The 20891-nt window shown below is 45.1% G+C and overlaps 1 protein-coding gene across 1 annotated transcript in view; it reads right to left on the bottom strand.

Annotated features, from left to right (window-relative positions):
- The window catches only part of CNGB1 (cyclic nucleotide gated channel subunit beta 1), a 96304-nt gene that overhangs the window by 59548 nt on the left and 15865 nt on the right, over positions 1-20891 (bottom strand). The window contains exons 9-14 of the mRNA XM_043526465.1: positions 15824-15866; positions 14552-14705; positions 14069-14144; positions 11911-11947; positions 4670-4838; positions 1731-1787 (exon numbers count right to left, since the gene is read on the bottom strand). Of these exons, the coding sequence (XP_043382400.1) occupies positions 1731-1787; positions 4670-4838; positions 11911-11947; positions 14069-14144; positions 14552-14705; positions 15824-15866 (536 nt within the window). The remainder of the gene's footprint in view (positions 1-1730; positions 1788-4669; positions 4839-11910; positions 11948-14068; positions 14145-14551; positions 14706-15823; positions 15867-20891) is intronic.

Here is a 20891-nt window from a genome sequence, read left to right as displayed (position 1 = left end):
GATTTAATAAAAACTGTTCAAAATCCCATCTCAAATCTTTGGATCTTATCCCAGCAGCACACTCAGCCTTTCTCTTTTCCAGTAAAAACCCAAATACACTGAAAGTAGAACAATTGCAATCAAAACTGAAATATACATTTTGCTAATAGCCAGTAATAAAGGATTTCACTTGCATCAAAGCTTTGGTCAATACATTACAGAGCAGCCGTTTCTGAAAACCAGGTTTTGATAAAATAATAAGCAAACACTGTAATGTTTAAACATTGAACAACGGTGCATTTTCAGTTTCCAGGTGAAAATGGAGGCGTTCCAGTTTTTTAACTAAAAGGCAGAGTATAGTATCGCAGGAGTGGTAGTATACTAGATAATAAAACTCCAAATGTTTGCACCATGTGAAACCAGAACAAACCACTCAGCTAAGCAAAGAAGCTTTCTAATGGATCCTTAGCCCAATGTAACCATCTATAAAGGTTGCGGACACGTCAACCATTTCCTACAACAGAAAAATGATTTAAAAATTCACCTACTTGTATTAAATTGCATTTGTGGATCTAACACATAATCCCATCTTTAAATCCAGCTCCATAATATTCATAATAATCCTGAATGCATTTTATTAACATATATGTTTTTAAATGATCTGGAACTACTTCGAGACCAAGATTTTTGATTCTGTCTTTCGCTTTTGATGTCTGCAGATTAGCGGCAAATCCTATTTCCTGTAAATCGGCTCGAGTTGCTGTGCAGAGAGTGCCGCAGAACCCCTGTGGGAGGGGGCAACAGTTTAGGGACCAAAGGGCTGCAATTGCTAGGAGAAGCTGAGCAGTTGCTAAGGAGGAGAACATGTCGCTAGGAGACACTTGCTGGTTACTAGGTACCACACGTCATCAGCAAGCCCTTGAATAAGCCAAGTTAGCTAAAGCATCCTTTCCAGGCTGCACGTTAGCAATGATCTCTGAAAACAGTTCTGTCTCCTACACAGAGACATAGAAATATAAGACTGGAAGAGCCCTCGAGAGATCAGCCAGTCCAATCCCCGGCACTCATCGCAGGCATAAGCATTATCTAGTCCATCCCTGACAGGTGTTTGTCCAGGAAGGCTGTGGAATCTCCATCACTGTAGGTTTTTAAGAACAGGTTAGACAATTTGTTCCAGTGCTTAACCACCCTGACGGTTCGGAAGATACGTGCATATCTTGCAAACAGCATATCAATTGCCATCAGAAAGGACACTAGAAGATGTGGAACATTTGACCAGAACTCCCATCACATTCAAATTCAGCCTAAGGTGTGGTCTGCTTTGCAAACCTGCAGTGGTTCGTGTGAATTCTGTTTGTGGCTCTAAACTTTGTGACACATCCAGATATATAAAATGTTTCTCTCTCTCTGCAAATATTTGTAGGCAGCTGCTTGTCGGTGCTTTTCAAGTTCAAAGTGGGCTCCGCGGGAAAAGTCACCTGCAGCACATCATGTCGATATTTTCCTACATGGCCTCTCGCCTCCTCTGGCTCTAGCAAAACAGTTAACCCATGCAAAGAGCATGAACCCACCCAAACTGAATCTTGCCTGTGGGTCTGCAGTGAGATTCATCTTAGGAAAAAATCAAGTTTGAACCCAAACCTTTTAAACTCCATGGCCTGCAAATGCACACGAATGGATTCTGATATAAAATCATAAATCCATGTTGAGCCAAACTGGAAAGAATTCACACAACTCTGAATAGCACTTACCCTGCAATCTTTGTTTCTTCCTCCTCATTACCTTTCTGGGAACATGATAAGTGCAACCTTGGAAAAGGAAAGGTTTCTTGTATTAAATATTCATTGTCTTGCACATATTTTGAGCCTTAGGTGGGAATTTGAAATCTTTAGACTATAAATATATAGCCACTTCTACCTACAAAACTCTTCAGTAATCTTCAGGTCCCCTTGGGGCAGGGGCGAGGGAATGTACCTGCTCAATACCACAAAAGAAATATCTGGAGGAGAGGGATTTGGGGAGATTGGCCACGCCTTGTTTCACAGGCCTTCATCATTTGTGGGTTCTTAGTGGGGTGGGGGAGTGAATACAGAATATCTACAGAGTAATGGAGTAAAAATGTTATAAAACAGAGAAATTCAGTCTTGGACACTAAAAATTCTACTTGCTCCGCAGGAAGAGTGTCTTTTTATAAGACAGGTTTCAAGTACTCCTTTTCTTTTTATAAGACCCCATTGTTAGTGGAATTCACCCTCCAGGGCAGGAAATCCACTGCTGGCCATGTGGAATGTTAGGTTTCCAAGACTGTACAGTAGAAAAAAACCGTGTAACATATTTTCGTAACAAATCCATAAATACATTTTCAGCCTGGTGGAAGGACGCATCACTAAGCAGCAAAAAGTGAATGAATGGAACTCTGGGGCTCACTTTACGTTATTTATTGCAAGGCAAGCTAATCAGTGAGAAGCAATGGGATCCCCAGCTCCAGAACTGCAGAGCAGCAAAATCGATCAAGGACTGTGCCCAGCCGGTTAAATTCACACATAGAATTCAGGGTCTCATCTCTGAGCTAGCAGTAAAGACAATGTTTAAACATGGTTCTAGGACCATAGGAATTGTTATACCAGATCAGTTTCTCCACCGCTGTCTCTCTCCCCTCTATGGTCTTATTTACACTACAGTGCAGACTGTGTTAACCAGGACTCATTACGGGGGTTTTACACCTTCCTCTCAAGCACCTGTTACTGGCTACTGTCAGCAAGACAGTGGACTCGGTGGCTCATCGGTCAGAGTTCGTTCAGGGCGGGGATGCATTCAGTGCACTGTTAAAGGGGATCTCAGCTCCCATTCTGGCATGCACTCTCCCAGAGGAGTGCGGACTGAGTTAGCCAGCAGGCCTCTGAAGAGATACAGAGACTCCCATCCCCCAAAAAGCAAGCTGCTGAACGACCTCGCTGAATCATGTTTTAGCCACTTGTTTGAAGGCAATGTAGAAAAGTTAACCCCTCTTCTGTATGTGTGTGTGGCTATGCTGACATCTGTTGGCCAGCCAGGCTCATAGCTCAGTGCTTTGAGCATTGGCCTGCTAAGCCCAGGGTTGTGAGTTCAATCCTTGAGGGGGCCATTTAGGGTTCTGGGGCAAAATTGGGGATTGGTCCTGCTTTGAACAGGGGGTTGGACTAGATGACCTCCTGAGGTCCCTTCCAACTCTGATATTCTATAAATCCCAACTTCTCTTCCCTGTGGATAGCCTAGTGTGGTACTTGTTGATATCCCAAGAAATATATTCCAGGCCCAGCTTCTTATTCAAAGTGACCAATTTTCTATGGCTATGCAGGGCCATGTATCACATGTGCTGCTCCTTCTTTTCCTAGCTTCATCCAGATTTCCTTCTCCAGGCCCCCGACATTACTATGTTAGCTTGATGTACAGAATGAGATTAAACTAGCAGGATTCCACCAACAGCCTCTGATTTTGCTTTTCCTTCATGAAACCTCCCTTGCCCCATAGGATAAGAAAAAAGCTACCCTTTCTCCCTCTTCCTCCATTAGAGGATGCAGAGCCTGCCTGATTCCATGAAGCTGCAGCATTAAATCACACTACGTAGAAGGATGGATTTCCTTTGATTCTTGTGCAATACGGGCTATAATTTGAAATAATTACAGATGTATTTATTCTTGGAAATTCCTTTTCCATGTACTGAATCTCTAGCCACATGGGGCCACTTCCCACTGGGATTTTCTACTCTTGCAATGATGTTTTCCTGAAAACCTGAAATTCAGCATTTGCAAATACTTACAATTTTCTCACCACCTGCAAATGCTGTTATTGAACTCAGAGATGCTTTCACAGTACACTGCAGCCTCTATGGAAGCGTTTTAGGCTGGCCTATGCTATTGACTATCTTTCGGATGCCCACCACACTGAAGACGGTAGGTGATTGAATTCTAACAATCCAGTCTTTCCAGCAGAGGTTTCAAATCTGTAAGCTGGCGTCTCCCACAAGACTGAGGAAAAGATCAGGCACATAAATCTTTAGTTACACTATAGCATAAGGGTCTGATGCTGCTCCCACTGAAATCAATGACAAAACTGCCAATGACTTCAATGATACAAGATCAGACCCCACACGACAGGTTTTTTTGGAAGAGATTAGATGAATTATATGGAGAAGGGGCCAAGAATTCCCAGTTTTAACAGTAATTATTGTTTTAAACAAGCCTTTTGGAAGGGATCTAAACCCTCAAGCTTCAGGGCATAAGCCAACCTCTAACTATTAGAGGTTAGGAAGAAACTTTCCCCGGGGTAGGTTATCTCATAACTGCCTACTACAGGGTTTGTTGCACCTTCTTCTGAAGCAGCTACTATTGGACCCTGTCAGAGGCAGGATGCCAGACTAGCTGAACCACTGGTCTGATCCCATCTGGCATTTCCTATGATACAAATCGCAGTGAAATCCAAAGGAAAGTCAATTGCTTGTTTTAGTAACTTTTGGAGGTTTGCAGTGCTTATCACTTCTGTAGTCTTGTGTAAATTACCATCTGCCAACTAACTCACCCAACATATTGTATGGCTACAATGAAAGAACAGACACATATGGATGATATTCAACCTTCATAACACTCAACAGTGGAGTACTTCGTTCTTTATGATACAACAGCCTCTTCCAATATCAACCTTCTCTTCCTACCTCTTTTCTTCTTCCTGAATTTCCTCTCTCCGGGAGTGGCTGGGAGGAGCATACACTGTAAATTCGGCCTCGTTGTCCCAGTGCATCACTTCTTCTCTGGCTTCGTTATCCCAGTTAGTATCTACCTCTTCCATCACAAGATCCACCTGCCCCTCAGGGAGGACACAGACTGAAATGGGAATGGTGGAGGAAGTGGTAAAGTGAAGGTAGCCGGTTTTATAAGCATCTATCCACACCATATCTTTACATGTAGAATGTAGAACTGTATAAATATCAGTAAACAGAGAAGTATTCAAATATGCCAGAACTCAGGAAATGTAGCTCAGGATTTGAATCATTTTCAGTCCTACTGGAGCTGTGATAGACATTAGTTTTGCACAGTTTTCCCTAAGGAAGACGTTCAGGGGTTCCATAACGGGTGTGGATAGGCCAAAATAAGAATCAGTCCTGCCTATGAAAAATGGCTTTCTCTGTACTCATACGCCAGCTATTGGGTCAGATCTTCAACGGGTGTAAATTGGTACAGATCTGTTGACTTTGTTGGAGCGAGACTGATTTGCGCCGGTTGAGGATCTGGCCCATTTATCTCTGGGCCATGATCTGATCGTTCTTGCAAAAATATGCAATGGTGGGGAAAGACCCATAGATTCATAGATTCATAGATATTTAGGTCAGAAGGGACCATTATGATCATCTAGTCTGACCTCCTGCACAACGCAGGCCACAGATTTTCACCCACCACTCCTGCGAAAAACCCAGAGAGCTCTTGGTCACTTGCACTCTACTACAAACAGCAGCCAGAATCCCCTCCTCATACATGCTGGGTGAAATTCACCCCAGTGGAGGGACATGGCCCCCTTCCCTTCCACTCTGGTTTACAGGCTGGGGCTGGGGCTTGTGGGATCACACCCTGCGCTCCTAGAACACTTGCCTGGTTCAAGTACCTCCAGACTCCAGTACATCCTAGTCCAGTACCTCCAGACTCCTTCTGCTTGCCTGCGTTCTCAGCAAGCAGAATGCCTCCAGGAAGTGTTTCTGGGCCAGTGCACCTCCACGTGTAACCCTTCTGCTGCAGTGCCTGCTGAAGTCACAGTTATCCCCAAGTTTGAATTAACCCTGCCCTATGGCATTATACACTGCACATAGGAACTATCCTCCACATCCTAGTCATTTGCCAGCACTGCAGGGAAATAATACTAGACAATCTAATGGTCCCTTCTGGCCATACGTTCTATCAATCTATATGTCATGTCATGCCATGCATCCAGAAAGGCCAGCAGGCCAACTTCCTGAGAAAAGCTCAGAGTACACATCTGATCCAAAGCCCAGTGCAGTCAATGAGATTCTTTCCATTATCTTCAGCAAGCATTGGGTCAGGCCCCGCTGTCCATTCATATCTTAGATGCATGCGAGAAAATGAAGAAGAGGAGATAACGCTACCCAGACCATTTAGTACACAGGCAGGTAATTATGGGGTCTCACTAACAACTCGATTCAACAACTCTTGGCCACAAAACACATGGAGCCTATGATGAGTTTAATAAGAAAGTATGCATCAAATTAAAAAATACAGAAAGATAGAAAAAGGACAGTTATGATCCATTTTTATTCCATCACATGTGCACTCAGTAATACACTACAGGACATCATGCTAACACCACACATTTCACTTTGTCTTTATCTAATTTTTTTACAGAAATACAATTACGAAAACACAAAGAAGAAGAAAGACACTTTTCTACTCATCTCGGCTCTTGTTTTTAGAGTATATGAAAACAGGGCAACACAGAGCACTCAGCTACCAGATGGGCACATTATAAAAACACAGCTAGGATATGTTATTTGGGTTGTGTGGACAGTAACTCCTCATTCAGGCTGCCTATCTTGTAAAGGAAACTAGTGGGGAACAACAGGTTGGCATGAAAAGGAGGCATCCGATGGTTTTTGACAGGCCAGCCCAGAGCCAGTTGTGGGGGCATACTGGAGATTTTCATACAATGGCCCCTCTTGGAATAATTTCATTGCTAGAGAGTCACCCTGACATTTTTCAACACACTAGATCTGAAAAGTGACATTGTGTAGGGAAAAGTCAGCTATTACTCAGGCTGAATTAAGTTCACCCTTGTGAAGAGGGCCAGCACCAGGCCTAAGACAAAAGAATCCCATGCACGGCTACAGGCTGGGGACCAACTGGCTAAGCAGCAGTTCTCTAGAAAAGGACCTGGGGATTACAGTGGAAGAGAAGCTGGATATGAGTCAGCAGTGTGCCCTCATTGCCAAGAAGGCTAACGGCATATTGGGCTGCATTAGTAGGAGCGTTGCCAGTAGATCGAGGGAAGTGATTATTCCCCTCTATTCAGCACTGGGGAGGCCACATCTGGAGTATTGCATCTAGTTTTGGGCCCCCCACTAGAGAAAGGATGTGGACAAATTGGAGAGAGACCCGTGGAGGGCAACAAAAATTATTAGGGGGTGGGGCACATGACTTAAGAGGAGAGGCTGAGGGAACTGGGCTTGTTTAGTCTGCAGAAGAGAAGAGTGAGGGGGAATTTGATAGAAGCCTTCAACCACCTGAAGGGGGGCTCCAAAGAGGATGGAGCTCAGCTGTTCTCAGTGGTGGCAAATGACAGAACAAGGAGCAAGGGTCTCCAGTTACAGTGCGGGAGGTCTAGGTTGGATATTAGGAAACACTATTTCACTAAGAGGGTGGTGAAGCCCTGGAATGCATTACCTAGGGAGGTGGTGGAATCTCCATCCTTCGAGGTTTTTAAGGCCTGGCTTGACAAAGCCCTGGCTGGGATGATTTAGTTGGGGTTGGTCCTGCTTTGAACAGGGGGTTGGACTAGATGACCTCCTGAGGTTTCTTCCAACCCCAATCTTCTATGATTCTATGTGCCATGAATTTTACCTGATAACATTTGCTATTCTGGGTCAGACCCCACCACCCCCACATGCTAAAAGCAGAACAGCCCTGTAGTGGAAGAGAGAGAATACAAGTCTCCAGTGAGAAGTTAAAAGCAATTATTGAATCAAGCTAAGTCTTTGTAAAAGAGAACTCAATTCAAAGAAGTGAGCAAGTTGCAGCTGGCGTTCTCAGGGTGAAATATTTGGTATGTCGTGGCTTTTAAAAACATTTTATGGTTTCAGAAGTGACGGGAAGAGGGAAAAATAAGAAGCTCTCTTTTTGGAAGGGTGCATGAGGGATTTATTTCAATGCTCACATGCAGTATTTGTACAGCCTCACGGCCATTACTCCCAGCCACGTTCTGAAGCGCCCACAGCTCCACCTCTGAGTTTCACAGATACCAAGTGAAAGCAGTAAAAGAATGAGTATTGGAGGTGATCAAAGTCAGATTGTCTCTAGGAGCAGAAAAGGAAAGGAAGAACCTCCTCTCCCCTTCATCAAAGAGGCAGTCAGTCACATGTCTAAATCCTGTGATGGAGGCGGTTCTCCAAGGTCTTCATTTTCCATTTGTTTCAGAGGCCCTAAGCCCCTTCCCCCCCTGAAACAAAAGGAGAAGAAGGATTACATTAATAAAGGTGCTGGCTGTTTGGATTGGGAGCAGATCAGTCATTCTATCCAGTCACTGACTGCATTTGTCGCATAAAACGATTTAAAATGCCACAACACACCAAATCAGAGATTTCACTTAAACCAGTTGTAGTAAGAAGAGGGCCTGAAACATAAGGCCTTATATTAGATGCCTGGTATGAGGCCTGAGGACTGGGCTAAGGTATTTAAAACCTTGCTGATATGAAGCAAAGTTAAGTTGTGAGGAAGAGGCAGGCCCTGCTCACAGAATTCGGCAAGCATAGGGTTGATATTGCAAAAACATATGTTCCTAAGAGGTGCTAGGCACAAAACACTCATGCAAGCACATTCCAGAAAGGTGGTACCAGAACACCCCGATAAACACATTCCCCAAAGATAACAGGAACATGCTGACCCATCTTAAGGATAAGGTCAGGATGACAGCATGATGAATAGAGGTGTTTTGATTGCACCTACAGGTACAAGGCAATGGGTGGTGCCCTAATACGTTAGAGGTTGGCACCCTAATATGTCAAGGATGATACATAACTTTTGTATTGCTGTAAAAAGATGCACCTCAGAGGAAGTGTCTTTGTCTGGCCTAGGGGATAGTGGAAAGTCCCGCCACTAACTGACCCTGTCCATTGTCACGGGCATACATGTGTTAGTGTACCTGTAACCACTGAGCCAGGGCATTAGCACCGTGCTTCATCAGCAATGAACCTGACCAAGTGTCTTCGCTACGAACCAAGTCTGTGAATGTATTGGGTGGTTCGCTTAAGGTCTGCTGTGGCAGCTGTCTGCGCAGAGCTGGGACAGCACACAGGAGAACACCCAGGAGAACACGCACACAGCCAAACATCTGACAACACCAGTCATGCATGGAGGGTGAAATTCTACCCTATGCACACAGCTAGCACAGGGCTGCTACTCCACTTAAATCCCACTTAAAATAGTGCTTCAGAGGGACTTAAGTGGAGTATCAGCCTTGTGAAATTCGCCCTGAAAGTAAGTGTGACAGGTTCGGTCACAGAGACCCCCTTGGGACTGTCACCTGATGTGCTGAGATTACCTCTGAGCCTGTTTTCTCTGCCAGTTTGGGACTTCAGATCCCTGTCTTGTTGAGCCTGACATGCTAGCCAGCTGCAACACAGACCCAGGGTCTGAACTAAGCCCCCAAAGCTGCAGACTTAACTGAAAACAGCTCAGCAAGTACTCCTGTCTCCAGCATCCAGACACCCAGCTCCCAGTGGGATCCAAACGCCAAACAAATCTGTTTTACTCTGTATAAAGCTTATACAGGGTAAACTCATAAATTGTCTGCCCTCTATAACACTGATAGAGAGATATGCACAGCTGTTTGCTCCCCCAAGTATTAATCACTTACTCTGGGTCAAATAATAAACAAAAGTGATTTTATTAAGTATAAAAAGTAGGATTTAAGTGGTTCCAAGTAATAACAGATGGAACAAAGTAAGTTACCAAGCAAAATAAAACAAAACACGCCAGTCTAAGCCTAATACATTAAGAAACTGAATACAGGTAAATCTCACCCTTAGAGATATTCCAATAAGCTTCTTTCACAGACTAGACTCCTTCCTAGTCTGGGCCCAATCCTTTCCCCTGGTACAATCCTTGTTAGTTCCCAGATCAGGTGGTAACTAGGGGATTTCTCATGACTGGCAGCCCCCTTTGTTCTGTTCCACCCCCTTTTATAGCTTTGGCACAAGGCGGGAATCCTTTGTCTCTCTCTGGGTTCCCTTCTAAATGGAAAAGCACCAGGTTTAAGATGGATTCCAGTATCATGTGACATGTTCACATGTCCTGTGAGACTTCATTACCCACTCGCTGACACACATGTATACCGAAAGGCTTACAAATAAACAGAGCCATCTACAGTCAATTGTTCGAGTCAATGGGAGCCATCAAGATACTAAACCACCATTAATGGCCCACACTTTGCATAATTACAATAGGACCTCAGAGTTATGCTTCATATTCCTAGTTTCAGATACAAGAATGATACATTCATACAAATAGGATGAACACACTCAGTAGATTATAAGCTTTGTGATTGTCAAGGCTGAATCCCCACTCTGGCACCTCAAGTGCAGGAAGTGGGGGCCCGCAAGGATTTTAAAAATTAATACTGGCCACTCTAGGCTTGTATTAAGGTCCCAAGGTTACAGCTTCTTTCTGACCTTGGCTTGGTAAACAGTGCCACCACCCAAATGCAAAAAAAACCCTTGGAACCCAGGAAGGAGCACTTGGCTATTCCTCCCTGTGGGGTATCCTCAAGCCCTTTCACCTCCTGGTCAGTTGTGCAGTGCATCTTTGAAACCTGCCCATCCAACTCCCCAAAGAGACGGAGAAGAATTCTCAAGTAATTCAAGCAGATGACATCATTCAACCTTGAATGCTTTTATTTTAATGATTTTATGTCCTGTTTCAGGAAAGCCTAGAATAGAGATTTCTATAAAAGCCCACAAAGAAAAACACTCTCAGGAGTCCCGCAAAATCCTCTGACGTTTAAGTGAAGTGGAGATGATGATAGCTATATATTCCACCTAACAAATACATCCTGCTACTACTTGCATACCCTGTTTCACTTGCTGAATATAAGAGCCACAAAAGTCATACATTCCAACACTAAATTGGGCAGAAAAATCCAGATTTCGTGGAGGGGAGGGGAGGGGACCCAACTCCTGCCTTATTACTCCAAATTCCCAATTTGGGGAAACATCCCAACACATTGCATGGAAGCGAGTTTAAAAAAACCAAAACAACCAAACTGTCAATGATGACAACTAATCAACTATGACAACAGTGTCGCATTTTCCTGTATGCCGGCCTTCAGTTTTGCCATGTAACATATAGCTGACATTATCACACAACATCATAGCATGGTTTCATAATGCAGGATGAGCTGTACTTAGCCAAGGTAGATATCATCTCATTTTTTAACTGCAAAGTTGTGCTGTGCTATTCAATGGTGGGAGAGGGTTGTAGCTGGGGCAAAGTGCCTTGCCTGTCTGTCTCACCAGGGGCCCAGATGTGTCACCTGTTGCAAGAGTTACTTTTGCCATACCCGTGCAGAGGGATTTTCCTTCTAGACCTCTCAAGCCCCAAGGACATGCCGTAGAGCATCAGGTCTAGGCTCACATGTTAACGTAAAGAGGAAGCTTTGGAGGGGTTTAGAATGTATATTTGTTCCAAATTTCAACCACCTCCAAAGGTTGGCAAAATGTCCTCTGGCATTGCCCAAGGGTGCACCTCAAAGTGTCTCATATAAATTCTGCTTAAAGATCATCTGACAGTGACAGACTCACTCCCCAGTTTGGGATGTTCTTCATATTTGGAGAATTTACCCCCAGACTAGGACTGTCTTTCACACCGAGATCCAGACCAAAGAAAAGGCTCTGAGAATCAAACAAGCATCCCAAATCTACTCTGCACAGATTGAAATTTACCACGAATGTACTGCAGGTCAAAACCATCTCAAAAATGCAACATTGACATTTTAACAATATTGTTCCCACAGCTTCTCTAAATACTTTCAGAACCTCTGCAGCGTGGAACCCACCCCAGACCTACCCGGGGATGTCTCTATACCGAAGCTGCAGCCCCTCTTTCTGAATCAGGTTTTATCAATAAAGGCCAATAATACTTGTCAACTGAAACTGTGTAACAAGAGGAATTGGTTACTTACTCTCTTCCACTGGGCACAAGGTTCCAACTTCTGCAGCCTATGAAGAAAAAAGGAAACAGTAAAATATTAATTATTGTTAACTATTTTTGACTATAGCCTCTCTCTTGCTTTCTCTCTCGGTGTTAACACTCTTCCCCTCTGGCAATTCAGTAGATGGCACCCTTCTCTTTTGAGTCAAACCCAAACCAGTACCCCGACAAGTGATGCTGTGCTGTTAAAAACCTTTTGCATGAAATATAAAAAAAAGGTCCTATCTGTGGCTGTTAAAAATACCATTGCACTTTTTGTAAGACTGTCAGGGTCAACCCCAGCGTCCTGGCCAAATGTGTCCATTCTACCTATCTAAATTCCCCAGGCAATTTCCATTAGATACAGTATTTTTCTCTCTCCTCGTTAAACTTCTCTATACCACCAGCTGTGTGCTGTTAAACAGCTGTTGTCTCACCCCAAAGGTGACTGCATTTCAATGTCGGGCAAAGTGAGTTATTCCGATACTTGACAAGAGAGGGCCAAATTCTTCTCTCAGTGAGGTTGCTGTGGAGCAACTGAAAGTCCTTGGCCCACAGTTTGTACATTTTATTATTACGGCTTGCTCACTGCTTGGTCTGGGCAAGATTGCTAAGTATTGGCACAGATAGCTTAACCATGCAGGTTTTGCTGCAGTCCCCAGGGCTAGTCCCTTAACAGGTCTTCCTCCTCTAAGGCAGAGGACAGCCAGCATTGCCAGATTTAGATCAACGACTACAGCACCGTTCTTAAAAATCAGCCCAATTTATCAAGGCAAACAATGCTGCATGGGGATCTCTTTTAAGGCACTAAGGGCTAAGCAAAAAACGTGGGATGGCTCTTCCTCAGCTGACTGAGAGGTCTGGCTGGGGAGGGTAAGGGGGTCAGAGCAATGACAGAAGCATGAAATCTTTCGTCCGCTCTGCTCAGATCCAGGCACAGAACATCAGGTGGCAGCCTCTAGCTTTCTTGGACCAAAATGGAAAACAAATATTAGGCCAAATGCTGCTCACGGTTACACCAGCGTGTACTATGGTTCCACGTGCCCTCTGCACTGGCATCAGAGCTGCTGGGATGTCCAGGAGAGTACAGGCTGAACCAGCAGGAGCTGTGTTCCCTGGAGCTCTGGGAGATATTGTCCCTCTAAACTCACACAATGGTGAGCATAACGCAGCTCGAAGGGTATCCTGGAGGATTTGGGTTTTGTGCAACTTTGTTGTACAATGTATTTAAATATTAACAAAAATAGCATGAAGCCCTGCACGGCACATCTGAGCTGGAGAGCAGGGGGTGCTACAGGAAACCTGGGAAATACCTGTGGGGAACCTCCCAGAACAGACTGAACATGTGGCCCTTTCACAGCAAGTCAGTAGAACAGAGGAGAGCCCTGCTGAACATGTCGGAGCTCGGAAAGAGGACGTGGGGTGGGGATTACTAGATGTCGCAAAGTACGGATGACCAGCCCATGGCTTATATCTAACGGAATCCAATCAATCGGAGTAGGAAAAATGGGTTGGGTTTGTTTTTTTTAACCCCATCACTGCCACTGGAACATCCATGGGCTACTTGGCTTGCTTGGAGGAAGAACTTCCAGGGCTGGCCTGGTTGGTTCTTTGGTTCTGAAGTAATGAAAGGAGGAACTTCATTTTCAGTCCCTGTAAGTTCTTCCTTACTTTATATTTGAGCTTCATTGATTTCAGTGGGAGCAGGATCAGACCTTTCAAGTGCTGGTGATATGGGAACATGAGAGGAGCTGTCAGACCAGCTCAGAGCATTGGTCTAGCTAATTCAGCAACTTTCCTTCCGCAGAGACCAACACTGAGGTTTTAGAGGAAGGAAGGGAAAACCGAGCTATCATACACAGTTTGGAAACACTGCGCATGGGGGTGTGGGAATATTTCCTCCTGATCCCTGCAGGTGACCATGGTGTGAAATGTCACACTGCACATCAGAATGTTGCTAATGGTGATAGAATTAGCCTAACTTCTACGACATCCTACCACAGTATTTGACCTCCATGGGTATTGATGCGACTTTGTGCAGAAGAGACCCCCACCTGGCCAGCCCAATGTTAACGCATCATCATGGGAGAGCCCCACCGATCCCCAATCATTAGTTTAGTCTCTTTATCATCCCCACCGTAACCACATACCTGAGCATCTTGCTTCACTCTGGCCAGAGGCTGTGGAATCACCTTCTCCATTCCCTGAACAAACCACTTGAACACCCTGCCAGTCAGAAACTCCTGTTAAACTCCTGTTACAGCCCTTGCTTTCTTCATCGGGGGGGTTTGCATGCAGCTTGAGCCAGGGCAGACTTAGCACCACAAAGGGCCCGCAATGCAAGAAGCGAATTTACCCTATATCTGTGTCCACCCTCTGCGTATTGCTCTGCACCAATTAATTCAATCAACCAACCAGTGATAAGGTGCCAGAGGTGGCTAGACGCACTCGGCATGTTCTTGGGTTCCCGCCATTAGAATGAAAGTTCCACCAGGCAAACACGGGGGGATGCACACGGGGCAGCAATGGAAAGGGCCAGTGGATCAAAGTGTTCGGGAACCCAAATACCTAAGACACCAAGGACCATCCCAAGGGGACAGTGGAACATTTCAGAAGGATTCAGGCTGCACTACCTGCCACTGTCACCCCCCAGCGTCTGAGGAAAGAGAGATGAGCCGAGTCCCACCAGGCTGTCTGTAGATGCCTGCTGTGAGGTTCCCGATACGCTGTGACTTGCTTGAGAGCTTCCCTTTAGTGCTGTCCTGGTCTTACTCACTTTCCTTTCTGCTTGGGATTGTTCACAGCGAGAGAGAAGCGACATCGTGAGTTTCATTGTAAACAGTGAAGGCCTTTAAGGCTTAAGCCATGTAGGTGAAATCCACCCTTGTGCAGAAGGCCAGACCCAATGAACATCACTGGAGCCACGTCCGTCTACCGCAGCTCAGCACCCAGCCCAAGGTCAGAACGAGGTCCATTTGGAGGGCATCAGTGGGATTTAGATATTGCACCCACAGCGTGTGCCAGCCCCGCGGCACAGGGGAGAGCTTCATGCTGTAGGACTTTTAAGAGCTGCCACCTGCTCGTTGATTTGTATTGTAGTGGCACCTGGGGCCCAAATCACGGATCAGGGCCCTGCTGTGCTAGCCACTGGACAAACCCAGGACTTAAAGGCAGTCGCTGTGCTGAGGCGCTTACAATCTGACAACCAAAACACAGTATCAGCACCGCTCTCCGTCACGTAGCTGCCTCATCCCAAATGATCACCAGCATTTTGAACTCTAAACCCTGTTAAAACCATCAGCAGCAGGAGAAGAACGGACGGAGGGGAAGCTTCATTCTGTATTTTCAGTCATTGGTCTCTGAAACTAACCAGCACCACATGGTTTGGTTTGTGCTCAAAAATGAATACAGCACAGAGTCTAAATGGCATCGACATTTTAAAGCGCACAAGGGGATGTTTCAGAAGGTGAAATGAAAACTGAGGTTCTGTGGAGCACTAAGGGATAAGACTCGCCCCTTTAATCTAGTTTTATAAACATTTATAGCAAAGAATGCCCCAGATACCTTCGCTCTGCTGCCAACGTATCAGTACAGGATTTCTTCGAGAACTAGGAAGATTACTAACTCCGTGTGCCAGTACAAATTTCCCATGAGTGCTCAGATGCGTACTGGCCTAGGATTGCCATATGCACCCGGTTTTGACAGCACCAGTCCCTAGACAGCACAAGTACAAGTAATCTACTTCCTTTCACTGCCTGCAACTCCAAGGCTATGAAAGCAGGATACCGAGGGAAACCAGTGCAGTAAGATCTTGGAAAGAGACTTGGCTATAGCAGACTATGAAGTTTCCATTCCTGAAACTTCTACAGTCGGGCACCCCATTCACCCCAGCAAAAATCACTCACCTTCTCTTACGGTTGCCTCTTCAGATTTTCCCTCCTTTACATCCTGTCATACAAACACATATGGAATAGACTGACATGCCGACGTCTGAATTAAAGTGACAATGCAGCTAATCGCAACACCTCTGCCTCCCATCTGCGTTCGTTTTCGCATGCCTTGGCCTGACAGCAGAGATGCCCGGCAGAAAAACAGTAACCAGCATTTATAAAATGAACAGAAATGAAGGAGTGATTTCCTTGGCTCCTGCTACTTCCCAGGCAAATGTACAACTCTGGCTTATCTGACAGCTCAGTTCTACTTTGCCATGTTACCCCTCCCAGTATCAATACCCCTCTGGGGGAAATAAAAGTTGGCAAAACGTATCTCCACTATCTTTTTTTGTTAATTCATTTTAAATTTTAAAAAGCAGCCCCTGAAGACTGTAACACCCTGCAGATCCCAAGGAGCAATCAAAACGAAACTTTCTGCGTACTTGAGAGCTAAGCTTAGACTTCATGGTCCTGTCTACACTAGGGGAATTGGTGGTAGCACCAGTAGGAATATTTCAGTCAAGATTCATAGGGCCGATTCTGATCTCACACAGGGTTTATACCCATGTAATTCATTTCATGTAATGATTTCAGTGGAGCGATTCAGGTTTTACACCCATGTAATGATTTCAGGGGAGTGATTCCTACATACACTCATGTAACTGAAAGCAGAATCAGGCTGTCACCTACTGGGGTATAAAATAAAACGTTGTTTGTTTTCTTTTCTAGATGCTCTCAATAGAAGATCATCAGGTTTCCCTCCCGAGGGGTTTGTGTCTAGATAGAGCGAGCACAGGGAAATCAGGAGCACGCTTTTCCCTTTGATCTTTCACTGACCTGACCTACAGGGCAGTGCTTCTTGCTCACTTTTAAGTTAACATACCCTGCTTGGGCTAAAGATGCTTCCGCAAGAGAATCCTGCCTGTCAATAGAAATCTGTTTATTTTTGATCCTCAAGCTTGTGTGTATGCTGAAAATAATTTTTTCTCCTCTCCTGTCAGGTCAATGTTTGGTCCTGGATCGGCTGGGCAGGCATAAAAACAAGCAGGAAAATACCCCCAGGTGGATCAGATAAAGTATCAAAGAAAAATGGGTTCATTTTCTTCACAAGAGATCTCTTCTTGAGGTACAACTCCATTCAGAATTAGCCCAGATGATTTCCACTGCTTGGGTATTTAAGAATATCATTACAGGCATTATTACTGGAAAGTCAGAACTATAACTGTCACTGACCTTAACTGACCGCAGATTACCCAAGAACAAAGTGGTTTGCAGGACAGTGTGTCCCTGTACAAACCACACGGTATCACCACACTTAAGTCTTCTGCTGCCTTTAGCTTGCTGGGGATTGTTTAACTCCGAATGTCCCAACCTTCATCAGTATGGTCAGATGCTAGGTACTCGTTTAATGCAGAGTTTTACTGTTTAATTTGTAAAACTGGAAAACAAGTAGGTTGTGGAGGAAAATTTCCATATGGAATGGTCTTCACTAGAAAATTAAGTCATGTCAAACCATGCCCTTGAGGAGTTGTGCTAACAAGCAGAATGTTAAACACCGTTAAGTAGTCCAGGTTACAGGAATCACGATACTTAACATTGTGAGTAACACCTGCTAGAACCGAGGGCTAACCACAACCAGCTGACACAATGTTAAACACAACTTGTCTCCGTCTGCACGGACTCACAATTGTTTTACTATCGTGTTAGTTAACATGCTTCTTCAAGCTCATGTTCTTATATGACCTAATTTTCTAGTGAGGACCAGCCCATAAACAGCCGTAACAACGTTTACAGTGTCTGAGCCGTTAAAAAGTCAACGTATGTGTATTAAGCCCCATAGATGCCTCATGGAAACCAGTATGTATGAGACAATCCTGCTGTTGCGTCTTGTGTTTACTGTATTTACCTTCTCATTTTTCATTTCTAGAGACGGGTGGAATGGAATCTTTATTTTAAGAGCTCATCCTTCACCCGACGTACAGGGCACTCCAGGCAAGGCAAATAATATGCTGGCTCCAGCAATTCTGAAAATTAGCAAAATGGAGCCTGGAGTGACACGGGGAGTTGCTAATGGAGATTTTCACCCCTAGTTCACGAGTTCACATATGGACCAAATCAATAGTAACTGGAAGCCAGGATCACCTGAGAGCTGTCTGGAGGCTCATACGAAATGGGCTGGGGGGCTCCGTCTAGTGCTAGGGGAAAAGTGTCCATATCACAGGTGGTACTAACTGGCCCCTTTATTGTCCGCAGCATTGTTATCGCCTTGATGGTGACTATGACTGGAGGGGTGTTAATGGGCCACTTCACCGTGAGTGGTCCCTTGAAATGTGTTCATAGAATCATAGAATATCAGGTTTGGAAGGGAGCTCAGGAGGTCATCTAGTCCAACCCCCTGCTCAAAGCAGGACCAATCCCCAACTAAATCATCCCAGCCAGGGCTATGTCAAGACTGACCTTAAAAACCTCTAAGGAGATTCCACCACCTCCCTAGGTAACGCATTCCAGTGCTTCACCATCCTCCTAGTGAAAAAGTTTTTCCTAATATCCAACCTAAACCTCCCCCACTGCAACTTGAGACCATTACTCCTCGTTCTATCATCTGCCACCACTGAGAACAGTCTAGATCCATCCTCTTTGGAACCCCCTTTCAGGTAGTTGAAAGCAGCTATCAAATCCCCCCTCATTCTTCTCTTCCGCAGACTAAACATCCCCAGTTCCCTCAGCCTCTCCTCATAAGTCATGTGTTCCAGCCCCCTAATCATTTTTGTTGCCCTCCGCTGGTCTCTTTCCAATTTTTCCACATCCTTCTTGTCGTGTTAACTCCTTGTGCTAAACAATCTGTTCCACCTTGTATTTAGCTGTGAAGCTCTGAGTACGTTCCCCAGATCTGAAGAAGGGCTCTGTGTAAGCTCGAAAGCCGAATTTGGTCCAATAAAAGATATTCCCTCTTCCACCTTGTCTCTCCAATGCCCCCTTTTTCTGACAGTTTCAACAGAAAGATTGCAGACTGAATGAGCTCCGAAGACTGAATTGCCCTCTCTCCCCTAGAAGCAGTCCCTTGGCTTCAGGATTGGAGACGTGCATATCTGCTACTTATGTTGCACTGTTCTGGAGACAAGCAGAGGACTCCAGGCTCCAGTGCTGTTAAATGGAGATTTTGCACAGAAGGCCAGAAGGGGCCACTAAGATCCTCTTGTCCGAGCTCCTGCAGAATAGAGACCAGAAAATTCCATCCAGCCATTCCAGCACTACAGGGAATTGCACTGCCTTATTGCTGAGTGAACCCTGTTGAGCCCAATGACTTGTAGCCACGCTGCAGCATCTTTCAGAATAAGATCCAGTCTGGATTTAAGGGCTCCAAGCGATGGTGCATTGTGCCACATACCATGTCTAGCAGTCCCAATGGTTAATTACCCCCTCTGTTAAAAAGTTGTATCACTCATAGAATCATAGAATAATAGACAGATTAGCAAAGCTTTTGACACGGTCTCCCACAGTATTCTTGCCAGCAAGTTAAAGAAGTGTGGGCTGGATGAATGGACTATAAGGTGGACAGAAAGCTGGCTAGAGTGTCGGGCTCAACGGGTAGTGATCAATGCCTCCATGTCTAGTTGGCAGCCGGTATCAAGCGGAGTGCCTCAAGGGTCGGTCCTGGAGCCGGTTTTGCTCAATATCTTCATAAATGATCTGGAGGATGGTGTGGATTGCACCCTCAGCAAGTTTGCAGATGACACTAAACTGGGAGGAGAGGTAGATACGCTGGAGGGTAGGGATAGGATACAGAGGGCTCTAGACAAATTGGAGGATTGGGCCGAAAGAAATCTGATGAGGTTCAACAAGGACAAGTGCAGAGTCCTGCACTTAGGACAGAAGAATCCAATGCACCGCTACAGACTAGGGACCGAATGGCTCGGCAGCAGTTCTGCAGAAAAGGACCTAGGGGTTACAGTGGATATGAGTCAACAGTGTGCCCTTGTTGCCAAGAAGGCCAATGGCATTTTGGGATGCATAAGTAGGAGCATTGCCAGCAGATCGAGGGACGTGATCGTTCCCCTCTATTCGACATTGGTGAGGCCTCATCTGGAGTACTGTGTCCAGTTTTGGGCCCCACACTACAAGAAGGATGTGGAAAAATTGGAAAGCGTCCAGCAGAGGGCAACAAAAATGATTAGGGGTCTGGAACACATGACTTATGAGGAGAGGCTGAGGGAACTGGGATTCTTTAGTCTGCGGAAGAGAAGAATGAGGGGGGATTTGATAGCTGTTTTCAACTACCTGGAAGAGGGTTCCAAAGAGGATGGATCTAGACTGTTCTCAGTGGTAGCAGATGACAGAACAAGGAGTAATGGTCTCAAGTTGCAGTGGGGGAGGTTTAGGTTGGATATTAGGAAAAAAATTTTCACTAGGAGGATGGTGAAGCACTGGAACGCGTTACCTAGGGAGGTGGTGGAATCTCTTTCCTTTGAGGTTTTTAAGATCAGGCTTGACAAAGCCCTGGCTGGGATGATTTAGCTGGGATTGGTCCTGCTTTAAGCAGGGGGTTGGACTAGATGACCTCCTGAGCTCCCTTCCAACCCTGATATTCTATGATTCTATGATGCTATGATTTCCAGTTTGAATTTTTCTAACTTCATTTCCAGCCAGTGGATCTGGCTATTCTTTTGCCTACTAATTCAAAGGTCCCCCTAATATCAGATGCCTTTTCCCCATGTAGCTACTTACAAACCGAAATCGAGACGCTTCTTAACCTTCTTTTTGAAAACTAACTAGCTTGAACTCCATAAGTGTCCACTTGCAAGGCATGTTTCCCAGACCTCACTTTTCAGTAGCATGAAACTAAGGTAACGATTTAGAAAAAGATGGGTCAATAAGTAACAACCCCTCTAGAAAGCCGCTTTCCCCAAATTGCAAAATCATGGTATTAAGAAAGAGTCACCGTGGGAAAACTGAGGGTGGAGTGTGCTTGAGATCGAGAGGATACCATCACTCCTGAGGGTCAGAGGACTTGTGTATGTGTCTGTGTGTGCATGGGCTACCA

Source organism: Chelonia mydas, chromosome 12, assembly GCF_015237465.2.
Source record: "Chelonia mydas isolate rCheMyd1 chromosome 12, rCheMyd1.pri.v2, whole genome shotgun sequence".
Classification (NCBI taxonomy): Eukaryota; Metazoa; Chordata; order Testudines; family Cheloniidae; genus Chelonia; species Chelonia mydas.
Note: the sequence above shows the minus strand (reverse complement) of the source record. Positions and strands in the feature narration are given on the sequence as shown.